The sequence below is a fragment of the Littorina saxatilis genome, linkage group LG7 (assembly GCF_037325665.1).
Source record: "Littorina saxatilis isolate snail1 linkage group LG7, US_GU_Lsax_2.0, whole genome shotgun sequence".
NCBI lineage: Eukaryota > Metazoa > Mollusca > Gastropoda > Littorinimorpha > Littorinidae > Littorina > Littorina saxatilis.
Window position 1 is genome coordinate 34,780,484 of NC_090251.1, and position 21,322 is coordinate 34,801,805.

Sequence of the window (21,322 nt, forward strand, 5' to 3'; positions counted from 1 at the left end):
ACACACACACACGCACGCACACACCACACACTTTCACTTTCACATGTGGGGCGGGGATGTAGCTCAGTCGGTAGCGCGCTGGATTTGTATCCAGTTTGCCGCTGTCAGCGTGAGTTCGTCCCCACATTCGGAGAGAGATTTATTTCTCAGAGTCAACTTTGTGTGCAGACTCTCCTCGGTGTCCGAACACCCCCGTGTGTACACGCAAGCACAAGACCAAGTGCGCACGAAAAAGATCCTGTAACCCATGTCAGAGTTCGGTGGGTTATAGAAACAAGAAAATACCCAGCATGCTTCCTCCGAAAGCGGCGTATGGCTGCCTAAATGGCGGGGTAAAATCGGTCATACACGTAAAAGCCGTGGGAGTTTCAGCCCATGAACGAACAAACAAAAAACTTTCACATGTTCTCTCTCTCTCTCTCTCTCTCTCTCTCTCTCTCTCTCTCTCTCTCTCTCTCTCTCTCTCTCTCTCTCTCTCTCTCTCTCTCTCTCTCTCTCTATATATATATATATATATATATATATATATATATATATATATATATATATGTATATAAGATTAGAGTAGTTCCACTCTGGGCGAGGGCTGGTTGAAAAGAAGCTCGTATATATAATTATATTGCTTATGCCACAACCCTCGTAAAATAAAATTTGATTTGATTTGATTTGATTTGATTTGATTTGATTTGATTTGATCTCTCTCTCTCTCTCTCTCTCTCTCTCTCTCTCTCTCTCTCTCTCTCTCTCTCTCTCTCTCTCTCTCTCTCTCTCTCTCTCTCTCTCTCTCCCCCCCCCCCCCCTAGCACACATATCTTCAGGGGCGGGGACGTAGCTCAGTTGGTAGCGCGCTGGCTTTGTAGCCAGTCGGTCGCTATCAGCGTGAGTTTGAACCCCACGTTCGACGAGAGATATATTTCTCGGAGTCAACTTTGTGCAGACTCTCTTCGGTGTCCGAACACCCCCGTGTGCACACATGCGCACAAAAAAGATCCCAAGTTCACAGCGAAAGTCTCAGGGCTTGGAAAACACGAAGACACGCATGCATCATCTCTCGTCTCTGATTATCATGATCGTATTTCGATACTTTGACGAGACAAACCCAATGCTGGTGTGCCGAAGAAGACAGCCACAGCGGGCTTGTTCGAGTCAAAGTATCACACCGTATCTTCAGCATATTACCAATACCTGTCCCAATATAGACCAACTGGTCTAAGAGGACGTTAAACCCTAAATAGTCAGTCAGACATATCCTCAGACCCCCGCCCCCCCCCCCCCCCCCCCCCACCCTCTACTGACGTTGAAAAGTTCACTCAAAAAGCCCAGCGGCGGGGGAGAGTAAAATATTGCCGCAGGATGTTTTTGTTTTGGAAGCATTCACAAGGCTAATTATTTTGGCTTTCTGGCTACTCATTCAGAAACTCTGCCTCTTCAAACCTTCATTTTTACAGACAGGAAACTATGTCACTCGACGAAGGTTTAAGAAATAATCTCTCTCTCTCTCTCTGTCTCTCTCTCTGTCTCTCTCTCTGTCTCTCTCTCTCTCTCTCTCTCTCTCTCTCTCTCTCTCTCTCTCTGTCTCTCTCTCTCTCTCTATCTATCTATCTATCTATCTCTCTTGTTTAACTTTATCTACCCCCCCCCCCCCCACTCACACACACCGGGACAGAGAGACAGCGAACAGAGGACAAAGACAGCGACAGAGAGATAAACAGAAAAACAGACAGACAGACAGACATACTTATTGACTGACTGACTGTATGACTGACTGAATGACTGACAGAGACAGACAGACAGACAGACATACAAACAAACAAGCAAAGAGACAAACAGACACACGGATATGCACTAAGAGACACTTGGAGACATAGAGAATACTACATGGCTTGCTGTGTCGTACCAGATTTACACGAGTGGTTTTTTTTTTACACCCCCGGTATAGGGGTGTGTATAGGATTCGGTCGATGTGTTTGTTTGTGTGTGTGTTTGTGTTCGCATATAGATCTCAAGAATGAACGGACCGATCGTCACCAAACTAGGTGAACAGGTTCTATACATTCCTGAGACGGTCCTTACAAAAATTGGGACCAGTCAAACACACGGTTAGGGAGTTATTGGTGGATTAAGATTCTACAAGGACTTATAGAGGGACATATTAATGGTCAAAGGGAAATAACCTTCTCAGTTGGTGGCAGTGAGAATGGTAAGGACGGGGGTGTTTTTCCTACCTCGGAGGAATTTCTTGTTTTTTTTAAATATTGAACTGCGAGCGAAACAGAGCTGTCCTCCTACGCACAGCGTGCAGTGTTTGGAGCTGAATATAGGTGGGCTCTGAAGAGTGACATCAATGTTTTCTCCATGATAGACGAATTCCGTAAAAAACAAGAAATTCCTTCGAGGTAGGAAAAACACCCCCGTTGGTCAAAGGGAAATAACCATTCTCACTGCCACCAACTGAGAAGGTTATTTCCCTTTGACCATTAATCTGTCACTCTTAATCTTAATCCACCAATAACTCCCTAACCGTGTGTTTGACTGGTCCCAATTTTTGTAAGGACCGTCTCAGGAATGTATAGAACCTGTTGACCAAGTTTGGTGACGATCGGTCCGTTCATTCTTGAGATCTATATGCGAACACAAACAAACAAACAAACAAACAAACACATCGACCGAAACCTATACACACCCCTATACCGGGGGTGTAAAAATGTATCGGGAGTATATGGGTTGTGAAAGAGTGAAAACACCTGCTTTTATTTGGGCATAAACAATTCACAAGTCAATCACAAGCGAGGGGTGTGTCGGAAATCTTTGGACAAGGAGTACGTCTGGATTTATTTGTCATGGCATTAAAGGTCCTTGTCTACATTTTTATACCGAAATCGCCATTTGACCATTAAAATGCAGAGTCTATTATCTGCAAATATCAACAATACACCCCCTTTCGATCAGGAAAGACGAAGCCAGTGTAGCCGTTTGAAAATTCATTGTAGTATTCCAGCGTAGTACTCATAGTAGGATATCCTTATTTGGAAAATGCCAAGCGCAAAACTCCTCTCAAATCCCGTGCATTTCGTGCGTTTAAAAAAAAAGCGTGGACAGCGCTCCAGTGTCAAACTGTTGCTGCACTTGTTTAGGCGTGGCTATAAGCATAGTGACATGAATTTGATTGGTCAGTATTTTTAGGCAAAGCACATGTTCTCAGCAAACAGAAAACAAAATATTGGAAGCGTGAGTCACGCTACCCAAAAATAAAATCTGTTTTTACATATATTTTTTTTTCTATAACTTTTTTCCCCATGGTTCATTCATCATTTGACATAATTTTGCATCGAAATCTAACCATAAGATTATTGAAAAAAAGCAAAAATGTAGACGGCCACTTTTAAAAGCGAGGGTATTCACTCTTTCCGAACATCGTCTTTTACGCATAACAATTATAATACGCCAAGCGGCTTTTATTCATTACGTATCATTAAGGTGTTGTTTTTGTTCATGCATTGGAGATTTCTGTGCGCTTGATTGAGCACTGTTAATTCAAACGTTATGTTTGTGTGTTGCAGGCACACAGACGAGTAAGTACCAGACAAGCGTATTGTATGTGAGTGAATGAGCGAGTGAGAAAGTGAATGGTTGCGTGTCCGAGTTAGCGCTTGCGTAAGTGCATGCACGCATGACTGTGTTTGTGTCATGCAAACGAGTCGATGTGTGTGTGTGTGTGTGTGTGTGTGTGTATGTGTGTGTATGTGTGCGTGCCTCTGTGTGTGTGTGTGTGTGTGTGTGTGTGTGTGCGTGTGTGTGTGCGTGTGTGTGTGTGTGTGTGTGTGAGTCTGTGTGTGTGTGTGTGTGAGTCTGTATGTGTATGTGTGTGTGTATGTGTGTGTCTGTGTGTCTGTGTATGTGTGTGTGTATGTGTGTGTATGTGTGTGTGGGTGTGTATGTGTGTGTGTGCCTCTGTTAGTCTCTGTTTCCTTGCCTATTATTTCTATTATGATTATAGCATATCAAGTAAGAGGGTGTGTGTGTGTGTATTGTGCGAGTGTATTGGCTGATCAAATGATATATCGAATTATCATAATGTGTGTGTGAGTATGATTCATGAGTGTTTGAGTGAATAGCATTGACATTTTGTGTTTAAGAAGGTAAACGTGTGTGCACTCGCATGTGATTTACCACCAAAAAAAAATTACCAAAAGTACTTATCGTTCAAATCCATAGTTAATAATGTGTTTTAATCTATTGAAAACAGAACTGCCCCGGAGGTGTAAGTATATTGCAGAAATTGTCTCATGTTGATACATTGTAATTGACTGTTATCTTATTAAATTGAGTATAAAATAGTTTATTTATTTCTATTATATTATATAAATGATAGTTGATAATTGACTGTTATCGTCAATTGTGATGCTTATGTGTGACAATGCACAGGAAAATCCGGTATAAGTGACTTTTTCTCTTTGACAAAATGAGATTGTGATGTCAATTTTAAATGCTAGAGTAGAAAATGCTGAACAACGTTAAACAAATCGTTCTGTGGTGCGTATAATTCGTTGTTTTGAACGCACAGAAACCGAGTGCACGGGTTTGTGGAGACAAATTAAAATAGACCAACATTCGGTTTTGCAAACGTTTAACACAATCATAAGAAGCAAGCAACAACAACGAAAACTCCACTTTTATTGCATTTGCAAAAGTATTTAGTATTTACGTAAACTAAAACAATGAAGATATCATAATATAATCTGAATAGCTAAACATCTTGACATCAATGACATCAATTTGTCAAGCACCGACGACTTTCAACGTGTAGCTTGAACATGTGTGTGTGTGTGTGTGTGTGAGTCGCGCTTTCCTACACGCTGTCACATTTGGTTGTTTGGTTGTTTGATTGGTAAAGCTAATGTTTTGACCGAACCTAAACCGCTTTTAGCTGTACTCGTGTTTTTGATCCCAGATTCTGTGTCCTTCTTTCTAAGTGTTGTTTAGTTGTTTGATTGGTATAGCTATTTTATACGCCGGCCCTCACACGATTTTAGTTGTACTCAATTTTGGGATCCCAGATTCCGTTTCCTGCTTGGTTAGAGTTCCATCCTAAGTGTTGTGTGCTACTTGATTAGTATCGCTACTTTTTCCATCGGTCCTCACACGCTTTTAGTTGTACTCGATTTTTAGAGCCCAGATTCCGTTTTTTGCTTGGTTGGAGTTCCATCTTAAATGTTTTTTGGTTGTTTGATTGGTATAGCTACTTTTTTTTTGCACCGGTCCTAGTTCACACGCTTTTAGTTGTATTCGAATTGTAGAGCCCAGATTCCGTTTTCTGATTGGTTGGAGTTCCACCCGAAGTGTTGTGCGTTGTTTGGTTGATTGGTTGGTATAGCTATTTTTTTCACCAATCCTCACACACTTTTAGTTATGCCGATTTCGTTTCAAGCCCAGATTCCGTTTCCTGCCGCGAAAAAGGTACCAACCACCTCCGACCCTTTCCTTAAAAAAAAGAAAGATAAGTAGACAGAAGGCAAAACCTAATAACAATTAACCACAACCAAAACCAAGGGGAGTGTCACAATATCATTCATATGCAGGATGGTGTTTTGTTGTTATTGCTGAATTCATTTCGTAACTGATACCAATATCCAATCGTCAAATTTAATCCATGAAAAACCTGTTCTGTAAAGGTAGCACCCATGCTTTTTTTATGTCGAAGAGGAAGGATGCTCTTATTTCTAGTTAAGCCTGGGAAGTGGTTTAAATGCCCGTGTGCACGAGTAGGCTGGTATCGTTTTGTTTGTTTGTTTGCTTAACGCCCAGCCGACCACGAAGGGCCATACTATGGCGGTGCTGCTTTGACATAATAACGTGCGCCACACACAAGACAGAAGTCGCAGCACAGGCTTCATGTCTCACCCAGTCACATTATTCTGACACCGGACCAACCAGTCCTAGCACCAACCCCATAATGCCAGACGCCAGGCGGAGCAGCCACTAGATTACCAATTTTAAAGTCTTAGGTATGACCCGGCCGGGGTTCGAACCCACGACCTCCCGACCACGGGGCGGACGCCTTACCACTAGGCCAACCGTGCCGGTGCTGGTATCGTTACGAAACAAAAAGAAGAGAGAAGAGAAAGGGCAGGGGAAAATAAACCCCAGCAGAATTGTGTTTGCATGACCTGCTTGTTTCTATCTGTTGTATGTCGCCTCAGGAAGTCTTACCAATAAAGGATTGTTCACTGAAGAAAATATCGACAGAAAAATGAAACGGCGGGTTTAATGTTCTTTTTGGCAATGTAACCTTTACTGCTTACTTTAAAAGTGCATCGTCAATGAAGGTATCATTTTCATGTTCGGCATTGTAACCTTTAACGCTGATATACTTTCAACTTAAACATTCAAAAAGGAACGGCTATTGTTTTACTTACAGCATTGAGACGGGCGCAGTGGCGTGGTGGTAAGACGTCGGCCCCCTAATCGGGAGGTCGTGAGTTCAAAACCCGGTCGCTGCCGCCTGGTGGGTTAAGAGTGGAGATTGTTCCGATCTCCCAGGTCAACTTATGTGCAGACCTGCTAGTGACTTAACCCCATTTCGTGTGTACACGCAAGCAAAAGACCAAATGCGCACGGAAAAGATCCTGTAATTTATGTCAGAGTTCGGTGGGTTATAGAAACACGAAAATACCCAGCATGCCTCCCCCAAAATCGGCGTATGCTGCCTGAATGGCGGGGTAAAAATGGTCATACACGTAAAAATCCACTCGTGCTAAAAACCTTGAGTGAACGTGGGAGTCTAAGCCCATGAACAAAGAAGAAGAAGAAGAAGAAGACTTACAGCATTGTAAACTTTACTGCTTGTCTTAAAACTGAAGCATCAATACACAGGAAATGCATGTCATATTCAAGACACCTGCAGTAAGAGGTATGACGTCTCAGCCTTCTAGTAATTAGTTACATTAAACCAGTTAACACTGCTAGAATTTCAATGCCTTAAAATGTATCTAGCCCACTTCCGGTAGATCTTTGACTTGTGTTTGATTTACACCCTTGTTTTCCACGTGTACAATTTCTGTTAAGATAATTATGTTCAAGTGTAAGTTACTTGACGATTTGATTACACATTTTCTTTCTTTCTTATTTTCGTCCTTTTTTTTCTTTTTTTGTTTTAAACATCTGCTCTATATTTGTAGATGTTGTTGTTGTGGTTGAGGATGTTGTTGTTTTTGTTGATGTTGTTGTTGTTGTATGTTGCTGTTATTAGTGTTGTCACGATGGCGTGCTTGTGTTGCCTCTTTGTTCGGTTGCTGTTGGATATCTAAAAGTGCAAATTATGTTGTGTCGCATTGATATGGTTATTGTCTGAAAAAAAAGTATACTGATGACTATTTCGTATGCTTAGTCACGCATTGAACATTTAGTCAAAAACGTTCGTACGGGAAGAAGCAGACCGATGTTAACATACAGAATGCTTCAGTGCAGGGCAAAATACATTCCTTCCTATATGATAACCTTGAGTCTTCCTTTTCCATCCATCACCCCCCCCCCCCCCCCCCACCTCCACTAAATAAAATGAAAAGAAAGCAAGAAGGAAAGAAAAACAAATACTCATCCCAATCAATCGGCCAATGAACTAGCACTAGCAATCTAGCCGTACCGACTTATCTCCGAATTCATACCAAAGAACACTCCGTTTTGGGAAGACAATGATTGGCAGGTCAGGATCTGGGCACGCTATTCCTGAGTCGTCTTGATTGTTTTGGTAAAGGCTGCCTTACTTCGTATTCGGGGTCAGAGACGGTCAGTCTGCAGTCGACCGAAACGCGGATGTTTGGAAAAACTTTGCAGGTTTTTTTTTTTTAAAGAAAAATGAAGAGGCAGGCAGAAGTGGGCGGTGTGGGGGCGGGGCGTGGGGGAATGGGTGGGGGGCATCTGTGGTGAAGAGAATGATAAGAAAAACATGGTAGACGCTTACATTTAAGTCATTTTGATGTCAATCAGTAGGATTGATTAGAGCGACAAAACCATTTTTAGGAGTAGTTTCCATTTATGTTGTACACGCAATGAATCTGTTTACCTCTCAAAATGTTGATTCTTGAATGACAGAAGAATACAAAATGTATCCGTCTTTTTAAATGTTTTACAAACAGATGTCTTTGTTTACTTCGACTTACAATGTTTTTCTTCTGTCTCCATGCTTCCTGTTTAGTTTCGGAAACGGTTTTCAAACGTGGTAAGTTCTCTCTTTCTCTCTCTGGCACACACACACACACACACACACACACACACACACACACACACGCACACACACACACGCATACACACATACACACACATACGCACGCACGCACACACACACACAGGCACGCACGCACGCACCCACGCACGCACACACTCACGCACGCACGCACTCACGCTCCCACGCACGCACGCACACATACACACACACACTAACGCGCGCGCACGCACACACGCACGCACGCACTCACTCACTCACTCACACACACACACACTCACACACACACACACACACACACACGCACACACACACACACACACACACACACACACACACACACACACACACACACACACACACACACATTTCTGAACCAAAATAAAAAGCCTCGTATGTCTGGCAACATCTACATTGAAGCCGAATAATTATTGATTTACGTCCCACGCGAGCTAAATTCGGGCTAACAAAAGGACTTTCCCCTGTTACCAGTTCTTTACAATTTGTTTTAACCAAAAGTGTCTATAAAGAACGAAAGAGACAAAAGAAACTTTTAAATAGTCACAGCCATTCGCATACCTCTGCACTGAGTTTTCTACGCGGTTGGCGGCGAAACTGAAATTGCTGTTGCAGCAAATGTACATCACACTGTAATGAACGAAAGAGACAAAAGAAACGTTTAAATAGTCACAGCCATTCGCATACCTCTGCACTGAGTTGTCTACGCTGTTGGCGGCGAAACTGAAATTGCTGTTGCAGCAAATGTACATCACACTTTAATGAACGAAAGAGACAAAAGAAACGTTTAAATAGTCACAGCCATTCGCATACCTCTGCACTGAGTTGTCTACGCTGTTGGCGGCGAAACTGAAATTGCTGTTGCAGAAAATGTACATCACACTTTAATGATCGAAAGAGACAAAAGAAACTTTTAAATAGTCACAGCCATTCGCATACCTCTGCACTGAGTTTTCTACGCGGTTGGCGGCGAAACTGAAATTGCTGTTGCAGCAAATGTACATCACACTTTAATGATCGAAAGAGACAAAAGAAACTTTTAAATAGTCACAGCCATTCGCATACCTCTGCACTGAGTTTTTTTACGCTGTTGGCGGCGAAACTGAAATTGCTGTTGCAGCAAATGTACATCACACTTTAAAGAACGAAAGAGACAAAGGAAACTTTTAAATAGTCACAGCCATTCGCATACCTCTGCACTGAGTTTTTTTACGCTGTTGGCGGCGAAACTGAAATTGCTGTTGCAGCAAATGTACATCACACTGTAATGATCAAGCAAACAATAGGGCAAACAAGTTTAGCCGGTCCCTAGCTAATTCGAGCAAGTTACCACATTTTTCAGACGAATACAATCATGCCTGCTAGTATAGTGCAGCTGAACCAAAAACGAGGTAAGAAGCGATAATTTTGAATTAGAAATTCGATTTATCCCGTCAATATATCCCAGGGACATACAGTTTTACATGTCATACTCTTGACAAAGCGTTCATTTGGGACATTGACATTGATTTTACCAACAGATGTCAATAAATGTCAATGCTGTCCTCATATCCGGGTTTTATTGAAAGTTGAGGCGGCACTGGTCATGTAATCTTTGACTCAGTCTTGACTATGGGAAGCTTGAACGCTTAACACTTTCTACCTTACCTATGTTGACCGTTTTTAGCCGAGACCAGCTGTGCTGCAGCAGGTCACTCAGAATTGTAGTAGCTGTGTAGAAACTGTGTATCAACACGCTGGAATGCAGGCGTTAGATCGACGTTACAAGAAGTGACTGAAGCTAACAGTCAGAGCGAATATATCCGTACCTTGTCAGATAGAGACAAATGAATGGGTACGGATATATCCGTACCTGGGAGACAATGAGTTATTAAACAAAAATATTAATTAGTTTGCTAAGTTATCCTTTAACTCGAACTTTTACCAACAGATTTTTGTTAAATTGCATTGCGTTCCTTACCGTCTCCTGTGTCCATAAATGTATACATAGAGAATACTACATGGCTTCCTTTATGTGATACCAGTTTCACACGGAGTGTGTTTTTACATATTGAACTGCGAGGGAAAGCGAGCTTTTCAATATGTGATAAAACACCGAGTGTTAAACTGGTATCAAATAGGAAGCCATGTAGTATTCTGTTTATCCTACATACTGTACTTGCGTGTCTATTGCTGCAAACGTCCCTCAGTCGAAGCGCCCAGATTGAAGAAGCTTCAAATGGAACCTGGATCTCTCCGAAAGCCTCGTGTAATCTTTGACGTCAAAGCAAAGAGATGTCACTCCAGAAAGCATATCGTGACGTGTACGTTCTTAGCATTCTTCCAAGTGTTCAATGAATGACGTTTGTCTCGGCGACTCGGCAACACGGGCAGTGAAAAATCAGGTCCCTGCCAGACACTACCTCCTCACATGCACTGTGGAGTGATCGATATTGTTATGACATGAGTGGTATGTCACACGTATGTGGGATAAATATAGAAATGTTATGTTAACTCTGAAAATGTTGTCAAAATTAAAGAAAACCAAGACGAGCGCAATTCGTCTTGGTGCACTATAAGATTTGGGCTAGCCAAGCCTGACTGCATGTAGTCTCTGTGTCGGTGATGACTGGTTGTCCGTGTTGTTTTAGTTTCAAGCCACATATTGACTAAGTGTTTTGATATCGCTTCACGCGACTTGTTTTTTGTCTTAGATTGACAGCGGCAAAACCGTGGCAGAGCAGCAACAACAGCCTGAGCAGCAGCGATTTCCCATGGAGTTACCTTCCCTATCAGAGCTCTTGGAAGCGCGGCGAGAAGCGATGATGTTGAACGCAGGAAATGATGACGACAGGTCGACAGAAATCCGGTTGCCTGGCCCTATACGATCAGCCTTGCTGGACGCTTTGCGACGAGAGAAGGAGTTGTTGACTCCTCGGCGATAGGGTTTCGCTTCGGTTTTTTAACGGTTCGTATTGCCTGTTTGTTAGTTGCATTAGGTTTTGCACTAATAAAAGAGACTTCTATGAGAGAGAGAACTCGAACTCGAACTCGAACTCGAAAACTTTATTACCGAGGGATGATAGCATTAGGTCCATATGGTCCTTTCTTACAGCTAGTCACTACTATAATACACACATGAAACGAAGAATAAGTATGAAGAATAAAAAAAGAAATCAAATAAAACACAATCATGTAGGGAAAAGTATAACAAAACACACAAAAAAAAAATCAAAAGTGTGCTTATTAATGGAAGCATACTATACACGTTCTCTTTCACGCATCCTCACACACACTCGCACAAATTGTACACCGACTTAGTCGTTAGAGAGGTGCTTTCGGAGCTGTCTTTTAAAAGAAGATAATGACAGACATGACTTGATATTTACAGGTAGTGAATTCCAAAGCCGGAACGCACCAGAATAAGAAAAACTAGTTTTAAACAAATCGATGCGGGGCCTTGACAAGGCAATGTTATTTCGAGTGTTTGAATAATATGACGGAGATGATTTGAAGAGTTGTATAATATATGTTGGGGCGTCCTGATAGACGACTTTATACATAAATGAACATTTATTATACAAAAGCTGCTTCTTTAAGTTTAATACTTTTCACCTTTTCCTTTGTAGAAAGAGATGGACTGGGCAGAACTAGTTTAGCAACTCTACGCTGGAGCGAGTTCAGCTTCTTCAAGTGAACTTCACTACACCCGTCCCATACTATGGAAGCATAATCAATATGGGGTTTTAATTTATGTGGGCATTGTAAAATAGTTTTCTTGTGTCTAGATTAATAATGCTTTGTAACTTTGACAAAAGAAACAGGTTTTTAGCATTTTGTTTGCAGATTCCATTGATGTGAGTCTGCCATTTGAGATTATTATCAACAGTAAGTCCCAGTAAACGGTGCTCAGCTACTTGCTCAATGGAGTGCTCATTTAGGGACAGACTCAGAGTCATTTCTGAAAGTTTATGGTTTTGGAAGAGAGAGAGAGAGAGAGAGAGAGTGCGAGAGAGAGAGAGAGAGAGAGAGAGAGAGAGAGAGAGAGAGAGAGAGAGAGAGAGGGAGGGAGAGAGAGAGAGAGAGGGAGGGAGGGAGGGAGAGAGAGAGAGAGGGAGGGAGGGAGGGAGAAGGAGAGAGGGAGGGAGGGAGGGAGGGAGGGAGGGAGGGAGAGAAGGCGAAGGCGAAGGCGAAGGCGAATTTTTATTGCATCAAACACAATGTGTATGTACAAGGGGGAGAAATAGTTAGCATGTGAACAAAGTGGACTTGACCGTCCGGAAGCAAGGCAACTTAAAATCAACACCTAGCACAAGAAGTAAAAACAGAGAAGAAAAAAAAATACAGTAAGATGAAGACAAGGATTTTGGGTTGTACGATCATACCGGTCTATTTCACAATTGATTTTCTCTTTGTCTAAACGCGTAGAACACATAATTTGACAATGCAATCAGTCGTAATTTGTTGTCAGTCTGTAAAATACACAACGATGAGTTGGAGAACTGGTCAAGGTCAAAACAAGCACCAATGTACTTTTGACGGATTGCATTGTAAGCTGGGCATTTAAACAGGAAGTGGTTTTCATTTTCTTCAGTTGATTTACAAAATGTACAATTTCTGGATTCAGCGCACTCGGGATTATAGCGGAGGGAGGGAGAGAGAGAGAGAGAGAGAGAGAGAGAGAGAGAGAGAGAGAGAGAGAGAGAGAGAGAGAGAGAGAGAGAGAGAGAGAGAGAGAGAGAGAGAGAGAGAGAGAGTAGTGTAAAGCAATCATAGTATTCTTTTTTTTCTGTACTCGTTTGTCTCAAACCTTAAACCGTTCCGGACAAAAACGAACTATCCCATTTGAACGGATACGTCTTCCAAAGTGAAATCTCTCACGACATAAGGCCAACAACAACAAAAAAGTCTGTTTACGGTAACATAGGCACACAAAAAATAGGGTCGGTAGGTCGGGATTTTTAATTATTTTCATTTTTTTTTTAAATGCCAAAAAAAGTCCAGGGTCGCGCGAAAAAATAGGGTCGGTCGGGATACCGTAAACAGACTATTTTTTGTTGTTGGCCTAAGCGAAGTAATTTTATAAAGACGCAACCATAGGAATGAAAGCTTCCTGCATGTGTAAGTTCTCAACATTCTTACAGCGGAAACAACAAAGTGTTTCGAGAATGAAGTTTGTCTCGGTGATTTTGTCCTCATGAGCAGTGGAAAACCCGACCTCATTTACATGATATACGCCGCACACGTGAAGACATGGCTTAGTTGTCGGATGGATGTTCTCTCTCACGTACATAGGATAAAACGCAATTAAGGCACTGTACAGATGCGTTTAATTTACATGAGGTTTAGAAGGAAAACGTCGGCGCGGCCGTTTTGAGAACGAAAGGGAAACAAATATGGCGACCAAGTACACAAATGACCAAATTATGCTCAATTTTAACAGCTCCTTCCTTCAATTATTATCACAAGAACTATTCCTTGTTTTTGTTTTTATAAAAGTGACTTGTATCAAATACATTGTGTCATGGACTGTGAGCTCAGTTTGAATTTACAACGCTAAATTTCACCGGGATATGTAGCCTACTCTCGTCGGCGAGGCCTCATATTGCAGTACCACTGGCTAAATTGGTCAAAATTAGACGCAGATATAAACAGTATGTCTTTGATGTTCACATTTGCATTAATTTCGCTTTGGTTTGATTTCTTTCTGGTTGCAGATTCTCCCGGCTGAGAACCGTTGTACAAGGGGCAGTGCCGACCCCTTCTAACTAACGCACTCACAGAAAAACTACACAGACTTATTACCACATCAGGGACAGCGACAACCGCCACAACAGCAGCAGCAGCTTCAGTCAACGGAAAAAAATCGCCTTATTATTGGCAATGAGAGCTACGACAAACAGTCTACCAAATTGATTTTTTTTTTTTTTTTTAGATCCCTGCTTCACTTAACAAAAACCAGTGTTAACAAAATTGATCTTATAAGCGCTTTTTTTAGTTTTTTGTGTGTTTGTCTGACTCATGTTTTGAACGACCTGCTACCCTTTTAAATCACCAGTGTTAACAAAAATGAACTAAAAAGAGCTCTTCGGGGGAACTCGTTGTCTATCTCATATTTTACTGTAACAAAAGCTGGTACATTTTAAAATTGCCAGCGTTAAGAAAAATGTGATTTTTGTAGGAGCTCTTGATCTTTGATTGCCTAAGTCATGTTGTAATCGACACAATGTGTGTGCAGAAAAGTGTGCAGTATTGTTACTGTCATTTAACATAATACACTGCAGATACAGTGCGGGTACCGAAGCTAAATTCTGTCTTGTGAATTATGTTTTTTTATTTTTTTTATTTATTTTTTTTTTTTTGCCATTGTGAACTAAGTTAATTGTTTTTTTGTTGTACAAAACTTTCACATTTTCAGATAATGTTCAGTTGAATGCAAAGTTTGTCAAACGATACAAATAAAGAAAAGGCAACCCGGCTCGTACGAAAACGAAATAAACTTGTGTTTTTTTGTATCGTATGATAGAGGTCACGCGCTTTAATATTTGCCAGGCAGTTCCACGTAGTTCAACGTCTCAACTGTATAAGTAATACAGACTACAGTAGAATCATGTTAAGAAGGGCACGACACCGTAAGGCCAAATAAAAATATGTGTTGGTTTAGGGTAACGTGACCAAAAAAGAAAGGGTCGGTCGGTCGTTTTTGTTTTTTCCCCCTTAAATTTAGTCGATTTTAAAGGAAGTTACGTCCCTTAGTCTCGGTATGGTTCGCAAAATGTGCCAAAAGTTTAGTTTTTTTATTTTAGAAATGAAAAAAAGTTTCAGGGTCGGCGGGAAAAAATAGGGTCGGTCGGGTTACCCTAAACCAACATATATTTTTATTTGGCCTAATCGACAAATCCGACGGCAAACACTCTTGCAGAAGCGCTTGAGCACCCTTGCATAAGTGGACATCGTAATCTTGATTCGTGTGAAACATGCAGAGTTTTTGTACATGCATAGCATTGTGCACACTGTAAAGGCAATCGAATGTTCCACTTGGTAATTTTTTTTTTAAACACATCCATTATCACCAACAAAGATTCCACGTGACTTTGAATGTCCCTTTAAAGCGTTTGTTGAGGGCCTCCATCCACCCCACCCCCCCTCCCCACCCCCTTTCCTCTTTTTACCCAGAGATCGATCGGGCGTTTCAAGAAAGTTCTGCAGAAAGGAATCTGTCTAAATGATATTATTGGCAGATCTTGGACGTGAGCGTATTGTGTTGAAAACATTGATACTGCCGCTCCTCTCTCCCCGGTAATTTGAAGCACCCCCATCTCTCTCTCTCTCTCTCTCTCTCTCTCTCTCTCTCTCTCTCTCTCTCTCTCTCTCTCTCTCGCTCTCTCGCTCTCTCTTTCGCCCTAACCTCTCTCCCTCTCTACATTATAAAATCCAGTTCAAATTACTGAAATTAAAATCTTGTCTAATTGACATTCGTGAAATCGGGCAGGTCTTGCAAGCGTATTGTGTGCGCAGCATTGATACTGCAGCAATTGCAATTGGCATTTACACGCATTCGTCGTCACCATTCTGTCTTTCTCCAAATTCGCTCAGCGTATAATGTCAACGGTGTCAATATCATTGACTATGTCAACTGAAACAACCACTTGACATTTCCTTGAAGTTTTTGTTGTTGTTGTTGTTGCTTGAAAGGCTCAGTGTCTGCTATTTCTTTTTCTTCCTTCCGCTGCTCTTCCTTCCACTTATAACTCCAAGTTCGCTGGAATAGTTGGCCTAAATTAACATCCTTATGAGAGAGAAATAAGAAAACCACAAATTCCCATGTGTTGAAATTCTAACCTTTTAATTAACAGAACATCACAAATAAGGCCGACAAATCTTGCCATTTCACTAACAGAACATCACAAATGTGACCCTCCACCACGGAATGAGTCGCATGTCACCTTTGCATGATTTTCATATTTTTACATTTTTCTAATATGCTCTATCCAGTGGTGAAAACCGTTTCAGAAAAGAGCGAAAACTGTTTGAGTTATAAGCCTGTGACTAAGGTGACCCTCACACTGTTACCAGACACTCCCCGGACTTATATTAAGCCTAGCGCAGAACCGCGCGAGGTGACATGCGACTCATTTCGTGGTGGAGGGTCACAAATAACGCTGAAAAAACAACAACAACCCTGAACTCGCTTTTCGTGCTTTTAGAGATACACCACTTCAGCTATTTACAGCTGTTTTTGTTACTGCAAGTTCCTGTCAACGACATTGAAAATCCTGCACATCTTGTCGATGCACAAGAAGTCACGTTCTGAAGATGCGCAAACTATTTTCACACAAGTTCAACAATCTCTTTAAATTGTGTAAGGTGAAAACAAGTTCCTGCGTTATTTTGTACGAAAAGTTATGATTTCAAACCGAATTTTGATTTAAAATCAAGAGTTTACAAAAACCTCAAAACAACTTTGACACACAAAATCAAAAACATTTAATTTGGAATTGTAACTTTCTATTTAAAAAAACCATATAGCGCAGTCCGTCCTTTCCAAACGTGATTACTCTTTCCTGTCTAAGTTTGTTTCTTTGCATAAATCAGGCACGTTTAGCTTAAATTAATATTAGCATTGTCGTGTTTGGCATGCGAATTTCTTGACATCTGGTATTGAATTCTATCAGAAGAAAAAACAAGTCGCGTAAGGCGAAATTACTACATTTAGTCAAGCTGTGGAACTCACAGAATGAAACTGAACGCACTGCATTTTTTCACAATGACCGTAGTCCGCCGCTAGTGCAAAAGGCAGTGAAAGTGACGAGCCCGTTTAGCGCGGTAGCGGTTGCGCTGTGCTGCATAGCACGCTTTACTGTACCTCTCTTCGTTTTAACTTTTTGAGCGTGTTTTTAATCCAAACATATCATTTCTATATGTTTTTGGAATCAGGAACCGACAAGTAACAAGATGACATTGTTTTTAAAACGATTTCGGAAATGTAGTTTTAATCATAATTTTTATATTTTTAATTTTCAGAGCTTGCTTTTAATCCGAATATAACATATTTATATGTTTTTGGAATCAAACCATGATGAAGAATAAAATAAAAGTAATTTTGGGTCGTTTTATAAAAAAATAATTTTAATTACAATTTTCAGATTTTTAATGACCGAATTCATTACTTAAATTTTAAGCCTCCATGCTGAAATGCAATAAAAAAAAGTCCGGCCTTTGTCGAAAATTGCTTGGCCAAAATTTCAATCAATTTGATTGAAAAATTAAAATGTGACAGTACCGCCTCAACTTTTACAAAAAGCCGGATATGACGTCATCAAAGATATCATACCCAGGAACTCGCATGTAAAATTTCATAAAGATCGGTCCAGTAGTTTACTCTGAATCGCTCTACACACACACACACGCACAGACAGACAGACAGACAGACAGACACACACACACATACACACACACACACACACACACACACACACACACACATACACCACGACCCTCGTCTCGATTCCCCCTCTAAATGTAAAAACAAGATATAAAGATAAGACGTTTATTACGGAACATATATATTCTAATGTTAAGTAAAATATGGTGAAAACCTGTTTCAAAATTGATAATCGGAGGCCTCTCTGTTCGTGCATTTAAAGGACCAAGCTTTTGCATGAGATAAGACCATCCCTCTATTTAGTCACATAGCAAATATCAACAGCCCCACTGCTTCCTGACGTAAGTTGAAAAAAAAAGATAAATTAATTTCTTAAAAAGCCACTAGAGGTTTTTACGAAACTTATTTGCAAAGAGAGCACCCAGGATTTTCCTTGTTGGTAGGTGACCAAGTGGAGGGATGGTCGCATTCCACGTAAAAGCCTTGCCAGATCTTTGATGGTGAGATGATAAGCCCAACTGTTTTCACGAAAAGGAGCGTGCCTCTAAAGTCTTCTCTGCAAAGGCCTCTAAATCTATTGGTTTAAACAAAATTGTATTCAAAGTGATGACGAACGGAACTTGACGGGTGAGAAGAATCTTTGAAAATCTACATAAAAACTGTTATTTCACAAAAAGCAGCCAGGCTGACGATTTCTGCAATGCGTTCAAGTAAAAGAATGCATTCTTTGCAGGCTAATGCGTAAACGGATCTAACAGGACTGACAACTAAGTTACAAAACATGAACATTAACAGGGCAGCTGTCGGGTTGCCTGGCCTGAAAAATGCGCGGAGTCGTGTGCAAACACGCGTTTAAGAGTTTTCCGAGTTGATTCAACTAAAGACTGTTGATTTGGTCCAGAAGAAGATACTTTTATCATTAGTTTGAAACCATGAAAATGAGTGAAACTTTCTGCTAGTTCTCACAATCCGCAAGAAAACGAAGCAGCTGGCAGGCCGAAACGACTCAAAATCCGCGACCGACAACTCTGTCAGCACAAGAAGAGACGCCGCAGCGTTAGCCTGGCAGTGACGTCATCCGAGGAACCCGATAGGGCCGCTGCGAAGTTTACAGTACAATGCAGAGTACATGTGTACAGCTGGGCATCTGTAATGCTGTACGCGTGATTGATTCTTGCACAAAGTAAAGTATTAGGGTGGTGGTATCTTAATTCTCAGGACCCATGTTCCCATCTTCTCTTCTTTGATCTGACCAACTGCAACCTTCACAAGTTATTTCTAAAGTGGTTCACATGCTGTTGCTACTCCCCCAGTCCACCCGGTTAAACCATAAAGATGCTCAACCACAGACCCTCGTGTCCCTGGTCAGCAGACACTTTACACTGAAGAAGGTCCGCTTCAGGTGTCACGCCAATTACCGTGTACGTGTGAGGTACTGAATTCAAGACAAAAACCAACTCTGTCGGTGGGAAAATCTAGGAAAGAGATAATGACAATACCTCTTCAGTTACTCACTCAAGTAGGTAGACGAGATAAGATAAAGGGAAGAGAGACGAAGACAAAGATGAAACAGTGGATCTAGTGTGGAAAATGGGGGAGGGGGGTTCGGCCGCAAAAAAATCAAAGATGAATTTGTCAAACTGTGATTGTGATGGTTATCGTGTGTGTGTGTGTGTGTGTGTGTGTGTGTGTGTGTGTGTGTGTGTGTGTGTGTGTGTGTGTGTGTTTGTGTTTGTGGGTGCATGTGTGTGTCTGTGTGTGAGTGTGTTTGTGTGTTTGTGTGTGTGTGTGTGTTTGTGTCCCTCGACGCGTGACATTATATGCCAATAAGTTGAACAAAAACAGGGTTCAAGTGGGAACACCTGAACAAAAGCAGGAGGGGGACGGAAGACACTTTATAAACTCCGTTTTTTACTGCGAAATTTTGGCCTGGGAGAAGACACCCCATCCTAAGTTTCTCTTCACCTACCCGTGAAGTATGCTTGAGGGCTTGACTAGACAACCCGATTGCGCTCACTACACGGTATAAAGAGAGCGCCGTTCAACCCGGCCGATTCCTCGGCTGACGTCACGCGTCCAAGGCAAGTAATTTTCGAGCGGGCTGCATTGACTCAGCCAAGAATGCAAACTTTCTTCGATTAAAGACATTGTAGCATGTCTAAAATCTTCGGACTTGTGTTATCAAGCTGTTAAAATCACCAAGTAACTTTTAAGTATAGTTTCAGTTACATGAGAACTCATTCTGATGAACAAATTTTGAGAGCCACAACCCAACAGCTGCCCTTTAAAGGGACGTAAGCGGTCTAAAAGCATACGACGTGTGCAACACAGATAAGCGAGAGTTGTGCCGCGGAACCAATCTACTGGCACCTGAGAGAAGAACAAGCATTGAAATAAACAAGCGACTTTAAGATTTTCATATTTCTTTCAAAGCAGATGAAAGTTGCTTGTTCATTTCAATGCTTGTTATATTCTCGAAGGAGATTTTCTCCGCATAACTCTCGCTGCACATGCCATATGCATTTAGAGCGCTTACGTCCGTTTGTTTCTCAGAACTTCAAAGTGAATAGCACACATTTGATTTAGATCGATCTTTAAGTTACAAGATAGTTTGCACAGAAAGGAAAGCATCTTTAAAATGCCTCAGCGGCATTTGTAGCAAAACAAATGTTTTGATTTGCAGGTTGTGGTGAGACGTCATTAATAATCAAGTCATAATGTGGCATGTACGCGTCTAATTACTAATTACGCGTCAAATCTATGTTGGCAAAATATATTCTGACGAAGGGCATAATTTGTAATCGTGAATTCTCATTTACCCACTGCACAGCACTGATTCACAAATGTTCATGTTCACCATCCGGTAAATAAGGGTTGTTCGCTTTTGGAATGGCACGTGGCACAATCAAGCTATGCTCTGTGATTCTTTCTAGTGTAAGAACAAAATACTTTTCTGAGCTAAAATTGTTATTTTTGTTTGTTTGTTTGCTTTTGTGGGGTTTAATTCCGAGAGAAAAAAATCGTATTTCGTGTCGTTCTATTTATTCTTGGTTCTGGCAGAAAGGAATTATTACCTTTGTAAGAGTTTGGTTCTTTGTTTTGTTTGGACTTGCAATTGCCTTTCATCTGGTGCGATTTGTTTGACTTATTCAGTTATTTATCTATGTGTTCATTCATTTCTTTTATTTTCTTTCTTTCTTTATTTGGTGTTTAACGTCGTTTTCAACCATGAAGGTTATATCGCGACGGGGAAATTTCTTTTATTTGTTCGTTTTTTATTTATCTATTGTTTATATATTTACTATCTACTTTATTATGTATTTTTGTCTTTCTTTCTTTATTTTCTTTCTTTTTTGAAAAGGGGCGGGATTATGGGGTTTGGAGTTACATTTTAAACTGCAGCGGACAAAATGGCTTTAACAATGTTATTGGTGAGTTCAATAAATAGAAAAGCTATAAGTGATGTGGACAAAATCAGTATCTTTTGTTTAAATGTGCAGGGAAAAGATCAGACAAAAAAGAACAAAATAAAAATCTAGCGAATGTATCAATAAAACTGAAATTTCTATTCGATAGGTACCTGTCATTTAATAGTGTGTGTGTGTGTGTGTTGGTGTGTGTGTATTTTTTATCTCTATCTGCGTGTAAGTGAGCGTTTATATCGGTCTCTGTGTGTACAATTTGCATTATCGCCAGGTACGGGTACACTCATTCGCTGA

The 21,322-nt window shown here is 41.0% G+C and overlaps 1 protein-coding gene across 1 annotated transcript in view; it reads left to right on the forward strand.

The window, feature by feature from the left end:
- The window catches only part of LOC138971275 (uncharacterized), a gene marked incomplete in the record, with an annotated part of 108,016 nt that extends 93,299 nt beyond the window's left edge, over positions 1-14,717 (forward strand). The window contains 5 exon segments of the mRNA XM_070343986.1: positions 3,561-3,572; positions 4,247-4,261; positions 8,195-8,218; positions 10,933-11,186; positions 13,936-14,717. Coding sequence (XP_070200087.1) covers positions 3,561-3,572; positions 4,247-4,261; positions 8,195-8,218; positions 10,933-11,163 — 282 coding nt within the window.
- Positions 14,718-21,322: the final 6,605 nt, after the last annotated feature.